Here is a 21,379-nt window from a genome sequence, read left to right as displayed (position 1 = left end):
CAGGTTAATAAGCGAGATGGAAAACAAAGGGACCGTGTAATCGATGTCAGAGCTGTCATTGAAAGAACAATGAGAAAAGCATGGAAAGAAGAAATATTGAATTAAAAAAATTAACTCGACACATGGAAGACAGAGATATTGGTAGAACTGTGAAATGCAGGTGGGAGTGAGAGGAGTCTGAAATGAGGGGTGTGAGCTGGCAGTAGCTGCTTGTGAAACTTGGACAGAGGTGAAGGTGGGCTGCGTGAAGGTGGGCTGCAGGGCGTTTGGGGACCACGAATAACACTGTAGGCCCTGGACGGAAGATCTCCCAAGAAAATAAGGTTTAGCTTCTGAGTGGCAAACCATGCGTTTGTTGCAGAGGTGGAGGTTAAAAGGGAGGTGTGGGGTGTGTTGGCATTTGGCTTCTGTGAAATGGAGGTCAGTTTGCCAGACCACAGCAGCATCACCAGGACTAATAGCTTTGATGCCAGCCTTGTTCATCCATGCAAGTTCAGAGTGAGTCAGTCTAAACTAGAGATGGCCATTTGCTGTATCCAAATGTTAGTGATCTGGACTCTGGAGACAAGGCTCCACAGTTCTGTGGTGGGCACTGGAGCCAAAGAAATGGGCACAGTGAAAGAAGAGCTTGACATCATGCCGAGATCGGAGTTCTTTCAGATGGGGACTGAGTCCTCTGCTGGGGTCTGATCATTTGGGAGCCAAAGGGAGAAGATCAGAAGGGGTAGCAAAAACAAGCGGGGGCAGAGAGAGAGGAAATTGAAGGGGAGAAGGGTCAGGAGGCATTGGTAAGACCAAGTTTAGAATACTGTGTGCAGTTCTGGTCTCCAAATTATAGGAAGGATATCAGTAAGGTAGGGAAGGTGCAGAGAAGATTTACTAAAATGTTGCCTGGATTGCAGTATCTAGAATACGGAGAAAGATTGAGTAGAGGGTCTTTATTCATAGGAGCGTAGAAGGTTGAGGGGGGGATCTGATAGAGGTATTTAAAATTATGAGAGGGATAGATAGAGTAGTTGTGAATAGGTAGATGAGATTGGAACAAGGGATCATAAGTTAAGGTTTAAGGGGAAAAACTTTAGAAGCAACATGAGAGGAAGCTTCTTCACTCAGAGAGTGGTGGCTGAGTGGAATGACCTTCTGGAAGAGGTGGTTGCCACAGGGTCAATTTTGTCAGTTCAGAGGAGGTTGGATGAGTACATGGATGTGGGGGGTTTGGAGGGTTATGGGTAGGGAGCAGGTCGTGGAGTTTCACTTAAATCAATGCGGACTAGAGGGGCCGATATGGCCTGTTTCCGTACTATAATTGTTATATGTTATAGGAGGGGTATTAGAATTCAAAAGCTTTGTAAGTTTCTAATGTTTGACGTGAAGAGTCTTCTGTTGCAGCCACACTGGGTAAAGATCTGCGCAATTTATTTTGCCTGCATTCGGACCTTGGTGATGTTTTCACAATCTTTTCATTTATCTCAGACTTTTTAAATCCTGTTTTGGCTCCAGTCCAAGAGAAACCTGTGCTGATTTCAATTTTTTTGCTGTGATCATTATTTTACGTTCTGACTTGGTTACAGATGAAAAGCCAGTCTCGCTGACTCCTTACGAAGCGCCTGCAAATAGCCCTCGGTATGTGTTCAACCAGAGAGAGCGGGAGACACTGGAAGTGCGCGTGCGAGAGGTCGAGGAGGAGAACCAGGTCCTTCGTAAACAGCTCAGCCTTGCCCAGAGCAGGGTCCTTCGACATAGAAACCACTCCAAAAGCTATTCCACCGAGGAAGGCACCGGAGACAATGAGGGGGTCCACGCCGTAACCTGGAATGGCTCAGAGTGTGGCAGACATCCCACTGTGGAAAAGTGTGAGGTAAAATCATTGTTCTATTCCTTTATTACTAGACTCAATGCATCCATCACCCCTGCTACCATCTGCTTATCGTAAGGGTCTTATATCTTAAATCGCATTATTACTGTTTACCATGGGACATAAGCATTTGACATATGGGTACTTATGACAGATCGTAGCTGATACAATCCCATCCATTCATACCTTCAAACACTTAGGGACTTTTTATGCAAAATTTCTCTCTATGAAGCACTTTTGGTAAGAGAAAGTTCCAATAAGGAGAAAACATTGACACCACATTCCTTGCCCCTTTTTCTTTCAATTTTCCATTTCTTTACCCTTTACATGAATTATTTTTTCTCTCCCTCCCATGCAGAAATGGTGCGAGACACCTGATCTAGACAGCTCAGGCCAGAACGAGAGCATGTGACAAAATTTACGTGAAACCTCAGGATGCCACAGCACAGAAAACAGGCCATTCAGCCCGTCTATTCTGTACCGGCTATCATTCCGCAAGTTCCATTGACCTGCTTCCATTCCATCACCCTCCAGACCTCTCCCATCCACGTATTTATCCAATTTATTCTTAAAACGCATGCTCGAGCCCGCATTCACCACATCTGATGGCAGCTCGTTCCACACTCCCACCACCCTTGGAGTGAAGAGCTTTCCCCCCCCCCCCTAATGTTCCCCCTAAACCTTTCCCCTTTCTGCTTAAAACTGAGTTCTCTTATTTATGTCCCCCAATCTAAGTGGGAAAAGCCTGGTCACATCCCCTCTGTCTGTACCTCTCATAATCTTGTAAGCCTCTATCAAACCTTCTGGTAGACTATTTCCTTGTGTTGCACTGTTCGAAGTTACTGGATTGGCATGTACATAAATACACGAGATGTGTTCAGTTTGTGTTCACAATGAAATGCCACTGGTCCAGCACCATGATGTAAGAAGAGAAAGAGAGAACCAATAGAGAGTGACTTCGCTGACTGGGTGCCAGTGGATCCTGCCAGCTCCTCCAGTGCCATTGTCTCATGTGCATCCGTAACCTCCGCACCGCACGGCCTCCTGTCTGCCCCAATGGGAAACTCGAGCTCTGGGCATCCACCACGCTCCATGGCCCCTGGTTCCGATGCCCAATAAGAAACCATCAACGCCCAAGGCCCTTTGGGAGCTGCGAACCCCAGTCCCGACATCTGAATCGCATTGATGCATTTAAAGAATCTGCAACCACACTTGGAACAAAGCTTGCCAGATCTTCCGACATTCAGTGTGCAGAGCATTGATCCATAAGCTTTTAATATCTGCCTGCAATTGAAATCAATCCTGTGTTAGATTGACATGATCACAATTAAAATTTCCAACTGCCCTTCAAACTGTCAGCAGATGGATTAACACCTTGGAAAAGGCTCCACTTTGGAATCAAGCAGCCTACCTATGTTCTCACTGTTAGTTATCCTTTTAAGGCAGTGATTCTCAACCTTTTTCTTTCCACTCACATACCACTTTAAGTAATCCCTATGCTATAGGAGATTAATAAGGGGTTGCTTAAGGTGGTTTGTGGGCGGAAAGAAAAAGTTTGAAAACCACTGTTTTAATTGTCCCTAATTGACTTGTTATGTGCACGGGTTCAGAACCCCAAAGGAAATGGGCCATTGACAATTTTTCTCAAGCAAAATATTTCAATAACAATTGGGTCTAGAGCAGTGGTTCTCAACCTTCCCTTCCCACTTAAGCAATCCCCTTACTAATCACAGAGCACTGATGGCATAGGTATTACTTAAAGAGGTATGTGAGTGGAAAGAAAAAGGTTGAGTACCACTGTAGTTTGGTAAAGAGTTCTTAACAGTTGGAATGGTGCCTTGGGAACTTCAGGGTATCATTTGTGGTTATCTTCCTAATTAAACCATCCTTCACTCTCGGGCCTCCTGCTTTTCTCCGGGGATCAAGGGTGACTGACTTGCACTGGTTCCAAGAATTACCCATGGGGTTATTGGAGGATCTGCAGCCTCTGGTACAGGCTAGGCCGGAGGTGAGGTTGGAGGTCAAGTGGTGGAGATAGAGGCATTTAAATGGTGACAACAATTTGCAATGATATCCCATTTATCAAAATGAAGCCAAATCCAAAAGTCAGGGTGTGAACAGATGTGTTATGTGAGCCAAATAATCTTGTTATTTGGTTTGGTAAATAAAGCCAGGTCGGATTATTGTAAAGGTTAGAGAGGTGTACACAGTCAAATGTTAAAATCTTTGGTATAAATCCTTCCCTTCCCTGATGATGCGACCAATTCTTGATGCAGATTATATTCATGGATGGCAAGGGTGAATTTGATGTGATCAACACTTGTGTGCAAAACACATCCGGCTGTAATGCTTTTTCCATGACCCCAGTGTAATTTTATATTATTACAAAGGCTTGATTAATTGCTTATTGTCTCTCTATTTCTTAAGTCTTCCTGAAAGCCAAATAGTCATGCAGATCGGAATGTCGATTCCCAAGATGATATAATGCCAGGCACCATCTGCTGCTGTGCTGAACCATGAAGTAAACTGTCCTGTCAGCAGACTCTGTGCTAAGCAGATTGACCTCAGCCAGTGTGGCAGTTAAGAGAGATGGCGAGTTTCAGCACCTGCTGAATGGATAGGAAAGAACTTTCCCCTCTGGGATCTGTCGTCATTGCTGCCCAGTCATAGAATAACGATCAGAGGTGCCACACTGTGATTGGGAATAACATGGGGGTTTGCTGCCGACATTAAACCACCTGACTCTACCTGCTGAGTCCACACGTCGGAGAGTGACTAATACCAGGGAGTTAAAACTCAGCAATTGCTTGCTCCTTAACTGGGGTTTAAAAAAAAAGAGGATTGATCTAAGCAGGCAAACTATAATTACATATTTGTCTTTTCCAGACAATCCACATCGCAATTGTGTGCGCAGGATATAATGCAAGCCGTGATGTTGTGACACTCGTGAAGTCTGTTCTATTTCACCGGTATGTATTCATGGCTGCATTCAATAGCCTTATTTCAGTTTGCATTGAGCAGAAGGAGAACCAACATCAATACTTTAGTGACCTGAACAAACTGCTAGACACACACAATGGGTCAGACAGCGTCTGTGGAAAGAGAAATGGAGTCAACATCTCAGGCCCAAGACTCTTTCATCGGAATAGGTTGGCAAGTATTTACCCACTCTTCACCAGTGGTTCTCAACCCTTTTCTTTCCTCACATCCCACTTTAAGCATTCCCTATGCCATAGGTGCTCTGTGATTAGTAAGGGATGGCTTAAAGGTGGTATGTGAGTGGAAAGAAAAAGTTTTGTTTTAATCATACCTAATTGACTCGTTATGTGCACGGTTTCAGAGCTCCAAAGGAAATGGGCAAATGAACATTTTTCTCAAGCAAAATATTTCAGTAACAATTTGGTCTGGAGCAGTGACTCTCAACCGTCCCTTCCCACTCTCCTCCCACCTTAAACAATCCTTTACTAGAGCCTTATGATATGCAGATGGATGCAGGGGGAGATGGATGCATTGAATCTAGTAATAAAGGAATAGAACAATGATTTTACCTCACACAGAGCCCCGATGGCATAGGGATGACTTAAAGTGGGATGTGAGTGGAAAGAAAAAGGTGGAGAACCCCTGGTCTACACCTTTGCTGTCAAATATACTGATGCAAATATATAATGATGAGAAATAAATGTGTATGTTTTATGATAAATGTACAGTTGCTTTCTATTCCATACATTTGTAGTTGGTGTGTTTAACAGGGAAGCGGCAGCAAATAAGTCTCTTGGTGCATCTGTGCTTCTGTACTGTAGACAATAGACTCTCATTTGTTAATTCACTGAAGTAACAGTTCAGCAAAGTGTGATAAAAGTCCAGAGATCATTCACTCAAATCCAGTTCCTCAGTTTACCAGAGCCATACGACCACAAGAAATGAGGATTTCTTTCCTAAACTCTAACCCAGGTGCATCACCATCAGGCCCGCATTCCTTCGCATTGCAAACAATGCAGGCTTAAAGTCATCCCTCTGGTTCGTAAGCTTCAGGACATGTGCCTCTTTTTCTCCTTTAGGAGGTACTCCCTCAGCCACAGAACCACAATTATAAAGCAGAGACCTGCAGGTGATGGAAACATGAAGTGAAAGCAGAGAATGCTGAAAACACTCAGCGGGTCAGGCAGCATCTGAGCAAGTGCTGACCTGTCACTCTTGAACACAGCTTCACTGGCTCCAATTTGCCGCCACCACGTTTCAGGCTATAATTTCTCCTTCTGCTTGTATGGACTGCTTGGGACTAGTCCAGCCAAACCATTTGCCTTTGTCAACCACTCGGGGTATGAATTTGTCAACAAGCTCTCTCCCAAGATCCTGGAGTGCTAATTATTTAAAGCGGATTCTCTATTTAATTTGGGTATGCTGTTGAAATAAATGATGACCAGCCTCTTTTCTGGATTTCCAGTTTTGCTTTGCATATTCCCAGGTATTCGCTGCCCGTTCTGCTCCTTTGTCCCACCGTCACAAGCCCTTTCTTCTTGTTCACCAAATAAAATGTAAGTTGCAATTCCACTTTATTGGCGACTTCAAAAGAGTTGTCAATCTGAGGGCACTGTAGGCATCTAAGAACCTACCTGCCTGCTTTTTGATGCAAAATATCCCACAGCAATAATTTGAAAAACTTCAAGCAGCTTATCCCTGTCTCAGGACATAACTAAAGCAGATTATCTTTTCCCTGGGTAATCATTGCTGGCGGAACTTTGCCCGCAGTGGTGTGGAGTGCGCTGGAAATATTAAAGCTGAGCCCTTGTCCTGTGTCATTATCAGCCATCTTTTGGTTGTGGGTCACGTGGAGAAACATATAAGGAGTCACGGACCAATCAGTATTAAGCCCGGCAGTTTTCAACCAGTTACACTGCAAGATCAACGGTGTTGTTAGACCCTGTGCCATTGAAAAATCAATTTTCTATCAATACGACATTACTGAACATTTTAACTGTTGATATTACAGTAGTTTACTGATTTCTGCATCTGCTGCTCTTTAATTTAAATGAAGGCAATAAAACTCATTCAAAATTCAGTACAAAATAAAAGCAGGAGAAAATATCAAGAAAGGGACAAGACCGTATCTAACATACCTTTTCAACTCTCGGTGAATCCATTTTATGGCTCCAATGTCGACCTTCATGATAATGGTGCAAATGCACATCTGTAGATAGGCTATTAAAGATAGTAGATTCCTTGCAAATCGAAGAAACACACTCCCCTTGACTTCGATGATAAAGACCACTGGAGACCCTCCACGCACCCACACCTCCTCCCTCACCGTCATTTGAGGCCCCAAACTGTCCTTCCAAGTGAGGCTGCATTCCACATGTGAATCTGGAGGGGTTGTCTACTGCATCCGATGCTCCCGATGTGATCTCCACTGCATCGGTGAGACTGGGTGCAGACTCATGGATTGCTTTGTTGAGCACCTTGGCTCTGTCTGCTGCAATAGCTTGGATCTCCCAGTGGCCACCTATTTAAATTCCCCCATTCCATTCCCTTGCTGACATGTCTGACCATGGCCTCAAGCACGGCCAGACAGAGACCTCCTGCAAACTGGAGGAGCAACACCTCATCTTCCGTCTGGGCACCCTCCAACCAGATGGCATTAATATTGACCTCTGGCTTTTGTTAAACCCCCCCCCCCCCCACTTCTTCCCCCTTCGCCTTCCCCCTCAACTCTGCCTCCAACTTTTACACTGACATGATAATTTCTCAACTCTCCCCTTATATCCAATTAACACCGTTTGTGGGTCTGGCTTCCTCCCCCGGCCGGCACTGATGAATCCTGAGACGTCCTGAGATTTCCTGCTTCTGGCTCATTCTGCTTATTCCTTGAGGAAGGGCTCAGACCCAAAATATTGGGAATATATCTTTGTCTCCTATGGACACTGAAAAGACCACCTGAGTTCCTCCAGCATTTTGGCATGTTTTTACTACATTCGCGATGCCTGTAGACTATTATAGCTACAGTTTGACCAGGTGGCTGTAGTTTGGCCTGGTTTACAGTAAATGACAGAGGCCTCACTATTGATATGCTGGAAATGACAACACAAGTTCATAGGGTGGTAAAGAAAATGATGGCATAGGGAGGAGTCACATGATGGAGTAGTGTCCAGTAGGAGAGTACCAGCCCTCTCCAGAAAAGGAAAAAAGTGAAGAAAAAGCAAAGCCCCAGACACACAAATCACAACAAATAAAAAAATAAAGGTGTAGAAGAAATGGCACCTTAGAAAGAAAAGGCAAAAACAACGGGAAGAAAAGAAGAAAGACACTGGAAGAGAAAGGTGAAGGCCTTACCTGCACGAAAAAGCAGGGACCCACCGTGGAAAGAGGAGCCCACTCCTGAGGTTATTGGAGACCCCGCAGGGTCGTGACCCACTGACCGCAGGACTGCAAAATTGGTTCACGGAGCCAAACGGGTGCGCAACTGCGCATGCACAATGCGCATGACGAGAACACCGACGGGAGGGGGGACCAGCTGTGGAGTTTCACTCCACAGCTGAGAGAGGCCCGACAGCAGGGCTCCCAGTTGGAAGATAAAGAAAACAACGGGACCGAAAGGGGTGAGAAAGAAAAAAGGAAACTAGAGACACAACAGATAACCAACCCAGAAGAAGAGGACCAACATCAAGAAACCATGGAAAAAAAAATACCCAACAAACTGAGACAACCAGCTCAACAAGAAAGTCAGAAGAGACACAGATACAAGGAAGAGAAATAGAAGACGCAAACCCAAGAGGAGACACAGGAGGAGAAGAAGAAGAACACCAAGCTCTGCACAGAGGTATAGGAGGTAAAATGAATGGACAGTACATAGATTTAAAAAAATTTCAAGAACAAATGAAAGCATTAAAAGAATGGCTGACACTAGAATTTAGTGAAATGAAAAGTACAGAAGAAAAAATGAGCAGAATAGAGCTGGTCATCACAGATGTAGGGAAAAGATTAGAAAATGCAGAAGAATGTGTAATGGCAGAAGAACTTGTAATGGTGGTAGAAATGGAAGTGAACGACTTAAAAAGAAAATTGGAAGTGACAAGAAAGTTAAAGAAACACAAGAGTTGTTAGCTCAGAAGATGGATATAATGCAAACTATAGTAGGCAAAACAATATAAAGAATAGTGGGCCTTAAGGAAGATGAAGAAGGCAAAGATATGAAAGAATTTATAAAAGAGTGGATCCCAAAAGTCCCGAGAATGCCAGAAATGCAGGAAGGAATGGAAATAGAAAGGGCACATGGAACATTAGCCCCAAAACCACAGTCACAACAAAAAAATTTAGTAAAATTTCTGAGATACATGACAAGAGAAAATATATTGGAGAAGGCAATGAATAAAATTAGAGAAGACAAAAAACCACTGGAATACAAAGGTCAAAATTTTTTTTTCTACACATATATAAGTTTTGAGCTCCTAAAGAGGAAGGAGTTTAACGCAACAAAATCGATCCTATGGAAGAAAGGCTATAAATTTATGTTAAGATATCCAGCGGTGCTTAAAATAGTTATCCCGGGGCAGCAAAACAGACTGTTCTCGGATCCGGAGAAAGCATGAGAATTTGCAGAACGCCTGCAAGACAGAAAGAGAGATGAAGAGATGTAACAAGAACAAAGAATGACGACAAACTACAAGTAAAGAAGTAAAAATAATGTATAAGTAAGAACTAAAGGAGGGAAGAAAATGGAAGTAAGGGAGAATGGGGGAAAAAAAGAGGAGGGGTTAAAAATAATAATAAATAAATAAAAGAAAAAGAAGAAAAGGGGGGGAGCTTTGTTATAATGTGAAGATAAAAGTCTTTGGAGGATGTTGGGTGGGAGAGAATAACAGTCACTGTGAAATCAGTTGACACTTGCGAATGGGTTTGCAGTCCGAATGGAGAGGGGATTTGAGGTTCCCCGACAAGAGACAACTCAGAGAGGTGGGGGGGGGAACACTTGGGGTTAAGGGAGTTTTAGATGTGGGAATGGTTTAAATCTTTTATGCTTTAGAAGTGTTGTCATACAGTGCATTCAAAAAAAAAGAAAACTGAGAAATGGAAATGGGGGAAAGGTGGTGATGAGGAAGCAGAAATGAGATGTAAACAAATATGAAATGGCCATGTTGAACTATATGAATATAAATATTAATGGAATACATAAGAAAATCAAAAGGAAGAGGCTATTAAATTTACTGAAAAAATAGATATAGCATTCATGCAGACAAACTGGATGAAGCACAAAAAAGATTTATTATGATAGCCTTAGCTGTAGCAAATGTATAATGTCAACTTAGAAATCAGAAGAGAGCCTGAGAATACAGCAATGGTACATGGAAATGAATAAATGTATTCCAATGGGAAAAAAAACATATAATTTAAAAAATAAAGTCACATTATTTGAACAAATTTGGGAACCGTACATGGAACACAACAGAGAGGGCCTACTGCGGACCTCCACCACCTAAAATGATAGAATGAGAAGAAGACAAAATGACTTGATCCAGTGTGTAAAAATAGATGACACATTTTTCTTGTTTATTTTCATTGTGTGATGACATTTTTTAATGGGTTTACTGTATTGTATATGTTGAACGTTTAATCGGTTTAGAGGGGGAAAAAGGGGAGAAAATTACACAGTATATTCAAGAGGGAATTCTTTGTGTGTATTTTGGTTAATATTGTTCATAGTGTGAAAAATTTAAAAAAAAATTAAAAAAAGAAAATGATGGCATGTTTGGCTTCATCAGTCAGGACATTGAGAATAAAAGTTAGGATGTCATGTTGGTGCTGTGTAAAACCTTTTTTTGGCCACTTTCAGAGCATCGTATGCATTTCGGTCAATGCAGGAAGCATATGGAGAATTTGGAGAGGGTGCAGAAGAGATTAATTGAGATGTTGCCTGGATTAGAGTGTACACGTTGTACCTCTCTTATCTGGTGCTCTGTTGTCCAGTAACTCCCATGGTTCTGCATGTTTGAATCTGTTGCCGTTAGTGCAAAGCCCTTACAAACAGGGCCAGGTTTGATCCCTGGTCCTGATTGCTGGCGCTATAAGGGTGTTGCGCTAACTGCTGCACCAACCTTGCTGCCTCACAATATAATTTCCTGTTTTAAGCTTCGTTCTACCTTTGATATGTTTACTTATGGGTCAATTTCTGTTTTTCGGCATTTTCTGTGGTCCAGCAATGGCCAGGTCCTAACGTCGCCATATTAAAAAGGTACAACCTGTATTCACTTTAAGGAAAGGTTGGACAAACTTAGATTCTTTTCCCTGGAGCATCGGAGGCTGAGGTGGGGGGTGGGGGGGGGGGGGGAAAGTGGTGTGGGGGGTCCAGATGGAGGTATTTCAAATTATTGATTGAGTAGATGTTCAAAGTCTTTGTCCCAGGATGGAAATGTCAATTATGAGAAAACATAGGGTTTAAGGTGAGAAGGGGAAGGTTTGAAAGAGATTTCTGAGGCAATTTTTTTCACATGGAGGTTCCAGGGGAGCTGGTGGAAGCAGATTCGAGAGTAATGTTGAATAAGCATGTTTTCTTTGGCTTGGCATATCGGACAAAGATTTATGGAGGGGGTAAATGTCCACGTCAGCTGCAGGCTTGTTTGTGGCTGGCAAGTCCGATGCGGGACAGGCAGACACGGTTGCAGCGGCTGCAGGGGAAAATTGGTTGGTTGGGGTTGGGTGTTGGGTTTTTCCTCCTTTGTCTTTTGTCAGTGCGGTGGGCTCTGTAGTCTTCTTCCAAGGAGGTTGCTGCCCGCCGAACTGTGAGGCGCCAAGATGCACGGTTTGAGGCGATATCAGCCCACTGGTGGTGGTCAATGTGGCAGGCACCAAGAGATTTCTTTAGGCAGTCCTTGTACCTCTTCTTTGGTGCACCTCTGTCACGGTGGCCAGTGGAGAGCTCGCCATATAACACGATCTTGGGAAGGCGATGGTCCTCCATTCTGGAGACGTGACCCACCCAGCGCAGTTGGGTCTTCAGCAGCGTGGACTCGATGCCAATAAGCATGTAGATGGCACATAAATAGGCAGGGAATGGGGGGCACAGACCATATCCAGGCAGTTAGATTAATGTGGCATCATGGGCCAAATTGCTCATTGGTATACCTCACTGTTCTATACTCTAATGTTTGCTTTATTTGAAATAATTTATCTTGTAAATTGCTGGTTGATGTATGACAGGTTCAAAGTCTGGCCTGGCAGAACCAGATATTTGTTAACAGCATTCAAAAAAGGATTGAAGATAGATTTGGAAAGGAAAGACACACAGAGGGCTTTGGGGGCAAAGGCGATCGAGTGCATTTAATTAGCAAATAATTTCGGGCACTCCTTTTGTGCCGTAAAATCCAATAGCTTATTAATAGCACATTTATTGTTCTCAACAGATGGATGGGCTAAAATGCTGCTGAACGATATCAGCTCCAGACCAAAAAAAGGAAGGCTGCAGTTTATTGTAGCACCCTCTCTGAGATAGCAGTTTCGTCTGAAGGCATTAATCCTTCCCTGCTGCATGTTATGCACTTTACCCAAGGAGGGCAAGGTCACCAGAGATAAATAAGACTTCTCTTGCGATGTCAGTTCTGCCTGCATTTATACGGTGCCCGTAAAGGCCATGTGATGCTGCACAGGCGGATTCAGGCGGATTCTCTATTGAATTTTGTCAATGTCATTTTTTATATGTCAAAGTAAACTACTCATAAAATAAATGTACAGAGGAAAATATAGTGCAAACGCCCTTTAGGTTCTTGGTGTCCCTTGCTCTATCTATACAGTCTTGTGTTCTGTGTTTCTTAGTGTCATTTTGCCTATGGATTCAAGTTCTGTACAAAGAAGTGGCTAGCCCTTTAAATTTGTGCACAGCATCATTGCACCTGGTATGGGCCGTGGTGAGATACACCATTCCATCGTTTGATGAGCTCGCACACTGGCACCTCCTCAATATCCAGTCATGTAAGGATCCTAGACTGTGGTCCTTCCCCACCAACCCCTTGTGTTGGCTGCACTGAGCCTCTGTGCATCCCTCTCCGCAGAAAGTTATCAGGTCCCACAACACGGTAGCTTGACAACGCTGGATGACGTGCCCTCCTGCTTTAGTCCCACCCAGACCCCTCCCATCCATGTGTTTTTTCTAATGTGCCTGCTTCCACCACTTTGACTGGCAGCTCATTCCATGTGCCCACTACCCTCCGAGTGAAGAACAGTCCAGCCACGCCCCTTCTAAATTCCACCCTTTCACCTTTATAGTTATGGCCTCTTGTCTTAGATTCTTCCACTCTGGGAAACAGATCTTCACTCTTCACCTTATCAACGCTTCTCGTGATTTCATGACATGTTCCAGTCAGCAGCATTCCCTTACAGACATCACGATGTGCTGGAAGAATAGTGGAATTAAAGGTTATAGTGAACGGGGCGGGGGGGGGCGGGGTAAGTGGAGCTATCATGATCTTATTGAATGGTGGAGCAGGGTCGAGGGGCCAGATGGCCAACTCCTGCTCCAATTTCATATGTTTGAAATATTTGGGCTGACCAAAGAGCATCTTTCACCAAGTTGATAACTGAGCATCATTTGATATTCCATCTCTATGTGGGAACAGCCCGCACGTCTTCCGCTTGGGATAAACCGCGACTAGGACCCTCGTGTCCTTCTCCAGACCCTCATCAAACCTATAGTCTACAAGGAGGTGGGAGACTGTCTCCGCCCTGTCGCAGTCATCTCTGGGGCAACATGCATTGTCATGTCTGGATGGCTTCAAAGTGGTTGACTTTGTACAGCAAAGGAAACCCTTGTGGCATATTTGAGGGCATCCCAAAGCACTTCACTGTCTCTGAGGGTTTGCAAAGTCAGGTCACGTGCAAAGGCAAAATGAATAGCAAAAACTTCCCTCAACAAAAATGGGATAATGACCATGCTGTTGAGGGGATAAATAATCAGCAGGTATAGCTTTGTGTTCTTTAAGACTTTGTGTTTGCTTGGCTCCAAAGGACAACCCTTGAAATTCAAGCTTGTGACATACAATGAGATAAAGTTTGTTTTGTGAGCAGTCCAGCAGTGCACCTCATACACAGTACAGCAGTAGGACACAGTATAGAGGTGCTGTGTTATCAAGATCTGATGATGGAGAGCAAAGGCACCATTATTGTATTATGGTGAGGTTCACTCAGGAGTCTGATAGCAGCAGGAAAGAGACTGTACTTGAATGTGAAGGTGCAGGACCTCACACACACGTGGATCTTCTTCCTGACACGAGCCAGGTGAAGCGAGTGTAGGTGGAATGGGATGAGTCTTTTAATACGTTAGCCACTTTTCCAGGGCAGTGGGATGTATCGATATATTCTGTTGAGGCACTGTAGGGTGTTTAACCCCTTTAACGGGAAAGGAACTCGGGACCACCTGACTGCTTGGGTTTTACCCACTCTGCCATGACTGGCAGCTCAAATTCTGTGATTCCATTTCATTATATAAAAAAAACACTCAGTAAGCATGTTTAAACACATGTCTCAGGTTTTTATTTCTCTCTGCCCCAGGGCTTGGTAGGTTGAACACATTTAAACATTCAGCAAGTTAAGGTAGCCAAAAGGTCAACATACCTATGCTGAAGGCATTCAGTCAGCCTCAATGAGATCAGGGATTCAGTGCAGACCTTGTTTTCTCTTTGCAATAATTCTGTTGAAAATTCATGGATTCCACTGAATTGCTTTCATTGAGAAAGATGTGCATCGCAGGCTGTGTGTGACCCAAGCATGAAGAGCTTCAGTGATATTCTGTTGAGATGGTGCAATGTTTTAGGTGTCATTCACACTGGGTTCTAAAAATCTTCAGACAGTGGAATTGTGTAAGTGCCAGTGCCTTTTGCACTGGGAGACCACTTACTATGGCCAAGGCTATATTATGCAGAGGGATTGCTCACTGGCTTCGCTGGGGGTGTGGACCATACCAGGTGACACCATCAGAGGGGCTGACACCAAAGTGACTGTCTATAAAATATTTGAGCAGTGTTTCATCAGAAATGTATTATTTTTTAAATAAAAATATCCCTCTAGTTAGTTCTAACAGCAAACACGATTTTCGTAAGCCCAGCTTACATGTATCAAAATACCAACAAGGCTAAAACTCTGCTAATTTACGTTTTGAATCTTCTACTGCGCTGTCATTCTTACCCAGTTCTAATGACGCTTCGAATCACGCTACAAGCAAGCGCTGTTGTTTTTGTTGCTGCTGGTGTTTTTGTTGTCGCTGCTTTTGTCAAATATTCTGGTGCTTTAGCGACAATATTGTGGTCCTTAGTATTTGCGAACCGATAGCAATAACATTTTTGAGAATGAAGTAGTAATTAAAGGAGGAGAAAAATTTTAAAAAAGGTTTCCACTCAGTTAGTAATAATGTTGTAATTTTCCTGGAGGCTTCTCCTCCAGGAAAAACAAGGACTGGTTCGACGAAAACAGCCAGGAAATCCAGGAGCTGCCCACCAGGCTCACCTTACAAAGCCGTCCTGTCCAGAGAAGAAACAAGCCTTCCGTCGCGCATGCAGCCATCTTCAGCGCAAACTCCGGGAGATCCAAAATGAGTGGTGGACTAGCTCACCAAGCGAACCCAGCTCAGCGTGGACATTGGCGACTTCAGGGGTTTCTACGAGGCTCTAAAGGCTGTGTACGGCCCCTCACCCCAAGTCCAAAGCCCGCTGCGCAGCTCAGACGACAAAGTCCTCCTCAGCGACAAGATCTCCATCCTCAACTGATGGTCAGAACACTTCTAATCTCTTTTCAGTGCCAACCGCTCAGTCCAAGATTCCGCCCTGCTCCAGCTCCCTCAACAGCCCCTAAGGCTAGAGCTGGATGAGGTCCTCACCCAGGATGAGACATATAAGGCAATCGAACAACTGAAAAGTGGCAAAACAGCAGGTATGGATGGAATCCCCCCAGAGGTCTGGAAGGCTGGCGGCAAAACTCTGCATGTCAAACTGCATGAGTTTTTCAAGCTTTGTTGGGACCAAGGAAAACTGCCTCAGGACCTTCATGATGCTACCATCATCACCCTGTACAAAAACAAAGGCGAGAAATCAGACTGCTCAAACTACAGGGGAATCACGCTGCTCTCCATTGCAGGCAAAATCTTTGCTAGGATTCTCCTAAATAGAATAATACCTAGTGTCGCCGAGAATATTCTCCCAGAATTCACAGTGCGGCTTTCGCGCAAACAGAGGAACTACTGACATGGTCTTTGCCCTCAGACAGCTCCAAGAAAAGTGCAGAGAACAAAACAAAGGACTCTACATCACCTTTGTTGACCTCACCAAAGCCTTCGACACCGTGAGCAGGAAAGGGCTTTGGCAAATACTAGAGCGCATCGGATGCCCCCCAAAGTTCCTCAACATGATTATCCAACTGCTCGAAAACCAACAAGGTCGGGTCAGATACAGCAATGAGCTCTCTGAACCCTTCTCCATTAACAATGGCGTGAAGCAAGGCTGTGTTCTCGCACCAACCCTCTTTTCAATCTTCTTCAGCATGATGCTGAACCAAGCCATGAAAGACCCCAACAATGAAGACGCTGTTTACATCCGGTACCGCACGGATGGCAGTCTCTTCAATCTGAGGCGCCTGCAAGCTCACACCAAGACACAAGAGCAACTTGTCCGTGAACTACTCTTTGCAGATGATGCCGCTTTAGTTGCCCATTCAGAGCCAGCTCTTCAGCGCTTGACGTCCTGTTTTGCGGAAACTGCCAAAATGTTTGGCCTGGAAGTCAGCCTGAAGAAAACGGAGGTCCTCCATCAGCCAGCTCCCCCCCACCCCCCCCCCCCACCATGACTACCAGCCCCCCCACATCTCCATCGGGCACACAAAACTCAAAACGGTCAACCAGTTTACCTATCTCGGCTGCACCATTTCATCAGATGCAAGGATCGACAACGAGATAGACAACAGACTCGCCAAGGCAAATAGCGCCTTTGGAAGACTACACAAAAGTCTGGAAAAACAACCAACTGAAGAAACACACAAAGATCAGCGTGTACAGAGCCGTTGTCATACCCACACTCCTGTTCGGCTCCGAATCATGGGTCCTCTACCGGCATCACCTACGGCTCCTAGAACGCTTCCACCAGCGTTGTCTCCACTCCATCCTCAACATCCATTGGAGCGCTTTCATCCCTAACGTCGAAGTACTCGAGATGGCAGAGGTCGACAGCATCGAGTCCACGCTGCTGAAGACCCAACTGCGCTGGGTGGGTCACGTCTCCAGAATGGAGGACCATCGCCTTCCCAAGATCGTGTTATATGGCGAGCTCTCCACTGGCCACCGTGACAGAGGTGCACCAAAGAAGAGGTACAAGGACTGCCTAAAGAAATCTCTTGGTGCCTGCCACATTGACCACCGCCAGTGGGCTGATATCGCCTCAAACCGTGCATCTTGGCGCCTCACAGTTTGGCGCCTTTGAAGAAGACCGCAGAGCCCACCTCACTGACAAAAGGCAAAGGAGGAAAAACCCAACACCCAACCCCAACCAACCAATTTTCCCCTGCAACCGCTGCAACCGTGTCTGCCTGTCCCGCATTGGACTTGTCAGCCACAAACGAGCCTGCAGCTGACGTGGACATTTACCCCCTCCATAAATCTTCGTCCGCGAAGCCAAGCCAAAGATGTAGAAAGATTTTACAAAACAATTGAAAGGAGTAATTTTAATTTTGCACGTTGTTTATCTCACTACCTACTGCCATGACATTCAATGATATTACGGGAATTACGATTTACGAGTAACTTTTAGTACAAAAGCATTTACTAAAGCCTCTGTATGGTCTGGTCCTGGAGTAGGTCCATGGGGGTGGGGGGGCGGGGGGGGGTGGTGACACCATGAGTTACTGCACTAGGTGAAACCAACCTAGTGACGCCACAGGGATTGCTGGAAGTGGCAGTGTGGAATTGCCTTTATCAGAAAATCCTGGCTCCTTGCTGCATTACCTCTTCAGAAGAGTTGATGTCACGTGGCATCATCGTTTTCCTCTCACGCAGGAAAGTCTTTAACATCCTTCCCTATAACACAGGATCAGCCACGATCAATAAGATTGGCGTTGATCGCATTGCAACCGTGCAATCCAGCCCACCCTTGGTGGCTCTTCGGCCCCTTGCTGGTCAAGAACCTGTGCTTTAAAAGGATTCACTGTCACTTGCAACTCCTGGAAGAAAAAGTAATAATGATCTCTGCCTTAAAGGATCATTCCTGGGATGACTTGGGTTGCCCTACCAAGAGGGGCTTTCAAAGAGTGTGGGTCTATAGTCCTTGCAGTTTACAAGAATTAGGGGTGACTTTTTCAAACATGAATGATCCTAAAGGGGGCTTGGTGGGATGGATGTTGAGATGTTTTCACAAGTGGGAAAGTCCAGACAAGGGGGAATTTTAAGGAAATTGACTCCGTGGGTGGTGTAGCAAAGCAATATTGCAACACATGATCAACCTTGACCTTTTCAGATGGCAGAGCAGACGAGGCACTGAATGGCCTACTCCTACCTCGTGAGCTCTTACATCAACGTGGTTGCTCATTTCTTTCTTATTTAGCGATATTTCCTTACGACATTAAAGGCCTACCGAGAAGCACAAAATCTACAGATGCTGGAGCCTCAACCAAACATTGAGTTACAGGAGGAACTCAGAGGGTCAGGCAACATCCAGGGAGAGGACTGGACAGTCAATGCTTTGGGTCAGGACCCTTTACCAAACTGAAGCATTGACCATTTCCAATGACCCTTTCTTTCCCTGGACGCTGCCTGACCCGTGAGTCCCTCCAGGTCAGCAGCAACAAAATAAATCCTCCACTAATCAGCCTCAGACTGATAGGGTGGGAATGTTTTTTCCCCCTGAAGTGTGGGTAGCCCAGGGGTGACGTTGTGGAGTTTATAAAATTATCATGAGAGGCATCGATAAAGTGAAATGTTAGTCTTTTTTGCCCCAGGGAAGGGAAGTCTGACACTAGAAGGCCTAAGTTGAGTAGGGGCAAGATATAAATAGGACCTGAAGGGAAACATTTTCGTAGAGGGTCGGGGAACAAGCTCCCAGAAGAAGTGGTTGAGGTGGGAACAATTAGAATATTTAAAATACATTTAGACACATATGTGGATAGGAATGGTTCATGGGCCTAATGCAGGCAAATGGGGCTAACTTAGGAACATAATTCGGTCAGCATGGACATGCTCGTCATAACTTGGCACAAAACCAATGGCTCAAATTGAGTGTACAATACCTGGGAAGTTGCCTCCCATGTCTCGCTACACAATTCTGTAGACTAACCCAGACTTTAACCATAAAATTGCTTGCTTCTGCGTATTAGTTCCCATTGACCGAACTGTTCTGAGAAATGAAAAGATGTTCAGGCCCAATCACACTCCAAGAGATCAAATGAGGAAAACGTCTGGGTTTGCCCAGCTTAATATTCAGCTTCCAGATAGCTGTGGCTGCATTCCCTCAGCTCCCAGTAAGACGAATGTTTGTAGTGTCGCTCCCCAAATTTCTCTGAGGACCTGTAATAAGTTGGTTTGTCCTCCCTTTGGTGAAATTTCCCCACGCCTTTGTTCAGAATGGTGCATCCCTGTCTTCCACCGGCCTCCACAAGGTAGCTGAATGCTACCACTCCTGTTTGCCACCTCGTGCTAATGATGTTATTGCAAGGCCATTGTGGGCACACTTGTCACCAGCAGAATGCCAGAGATAGCAGGACTGAAAAACCCCGGGACCTGTCTCTTCTGGTGATATTAAAGTACAGCATGGAATGGCAAAGTCATCATTTGTCCTGCCTTGCTTTCTATACCCCGTGCACTTGCTGCAACATTTCCTCTGTCACTTATGTTTAATTTATGAAGGCTCCTGTTGAACCCATCTCCCCCATCATGATGTGCATTCCAGATCTTCAAACTCAGTGCCCTTATTTTACCCATATTACCCATTCTTTCTCAGTCAATTTAGTTTAACTGTGGTGACCACTTATCAACCTATCGACTGCTGGAAATATTTTCTCTTTATTTGTAATTTTTAAAATACTTTCATCAAATCTCCACTGATCTTCACGTGGAACTGTAACCCTTATCCCCACTGAATGTCTGCTCAAAGAGCTGTTGGCAGTCAGGGCTCAGGTCAAAGGCAGAGACCAAACACTTCCAATGGTGCCTGGTAACTATCCCAAAGTCCAATGCCGAGCCCCTTCTCCACTGGCACCCCAGTTAATTAGTCATGCACAGTCCCGGGTTAGGAAGCCGTTTGTGCTCTTTTCCTTGGGCCACCTTGAACCAGGTCACTTGACTGCTTTTCCACTCAACACAACTCATCCTTGGGGGTCAGAGAGTTTGCCTTTGAATGGAATGGATGGAAGTTGTCCATTTTCCCACTGGTTTAATCAGTGGTAGAGGTGGTCAATTCCCAGCTTTCCTTTTCCACTGGACCCTTAACCGGTTAATTCCCCATTCATTCCTGGGACAAGATGCTTGTGGAAAAGGGCCTTCTGAGTCAGAAGATTGTCGATTAAAGCTCTGGTCCAGAGTCTGCGGCTGAATTTTGATTGCATGACACCATTGAAAAGGAAGTTTCAAACAGATGAAACACACCAGAATAAATTTTGAAGTTGTGGCTATAGAATGCTGGTCAAATTCATCCCTCAACCAACATCACTAAAATGTTATCACCCTGACTTGGCTTATTATTTAATGTGTGGGGGGGCCTTGCAACAATTTACAGTATTTTGTTAGCTATAAAGTTTTGTAAACTCTGGAACTTTCCACCTTCCTTCTGTCAGAGCAGCTGACTGATGGGCATCATCCCTCAGATTGGACTTTTCCGTGAGAAGTTCAGGCCAACACCATTGGTGCGGAGACCGAAAGTCCGCCTGCTCAGTATATTTATGGCCCCGTGTTGTGTGTCCGCAGGCGAAATCCTTTGCATTTCCATTTCATTACTGATGCCATTGCCAAGCAAATCCTGGGCTATCTCTTTGAGACGTGGATGGTGCCAGCTGTGACAGTCAACTTTTACGATGCTGATGAGTTGAAGGTGAGAATTTATTGTTTTTCCCTTGTGCACTCCTTCACTCCCAATGCCCATTGATGGCTGGACTTCCCAGCCTTCTGCGGTTTATCTTTCTGACTCCTCCAACTGCTCCAGTCCTATCTGTTATTGATGTAGATGTCTGAATTCAGCATCTTCATTAGGCATGGTGAGGCAGCTGGTGAAGCCTCACAGCTCCAGATACGTGGATTCGATCCTGATCTCTTCAGTCCATGTAGAATTTGCATGTTTTCCCGTGACAGCGCGGGTTCCCCCCCCCCCCGATGTCCGAAAAACCTATGGGTCGGTGGGTCAGTTGGCTGCCGTAAGTTGCCCTGGAAGTGAGCAGTGGGATCTGGGGAAGAGTTGATGGACATTGGGTGGAGGGTGGGGTGGAGAATATTAGTGGAATTAGTGCACAGATGTGCAGTCTCCATGTTATCTCATAAAAGTTTTCCAAATTTCCCCTCACCAAGTTGATTTCATCGGCAAA

The 21,379-nt window shown here is 44.9% G+C and overlaps 1 protein-coding gene across 4 annotated transcripts in view; it reads left to right on the top strand.

The window, feature by feature from the left end:
• Positions 1–21,379, top strand: part of large1 (LARGE xylosyl- and glucuronyltransferase 1) — a 383,521-nt gene that overhangs the window by 203,150 nt on the left and 158,992 nt on the right. For all 4 annotated transcript variants that reach the window (XM_069903185.1, XM_069903181.1, XM_069903182.1 and 1 more), the window contains exons 3-5: positions 1,572–1,858; positions 4,742–4,824; positions 20,769–20,892. In XM_069903185.1, coding sequence (XP_069759286.1) covers positions 1,572–1,858; positions 4,742–4,824; positions 20,769–20,892 — 494 coding nt within the window. The remainder of the gene's footprint in view (positions 1–1,571; positions 1,859–4,741; positions 4,825–20,768; positions 20,893–21,379) is intronic.

The sequence above is a fragment of the Narcine bancroftii genome, chromosome 11 (genome assembly GCF_036971445.1).
Source record: "Narcine bancroftii isolate sNarBan1 chromosome 11, sNarBan1.hap1, whole genome shotgun sequence".
NCBI classification, from domain to species: domain Eukaryota; kingdom Metazoa; phylum Chordata; class Chondrichthyes; order Torpediniformes; family Narcinidae; genus Narcine; species Narcine bancroftii.
Note: the sequence above shows the minus strand (reverse complement) of the source record. Positions and strands in the feature narration are given on the sequence as shown.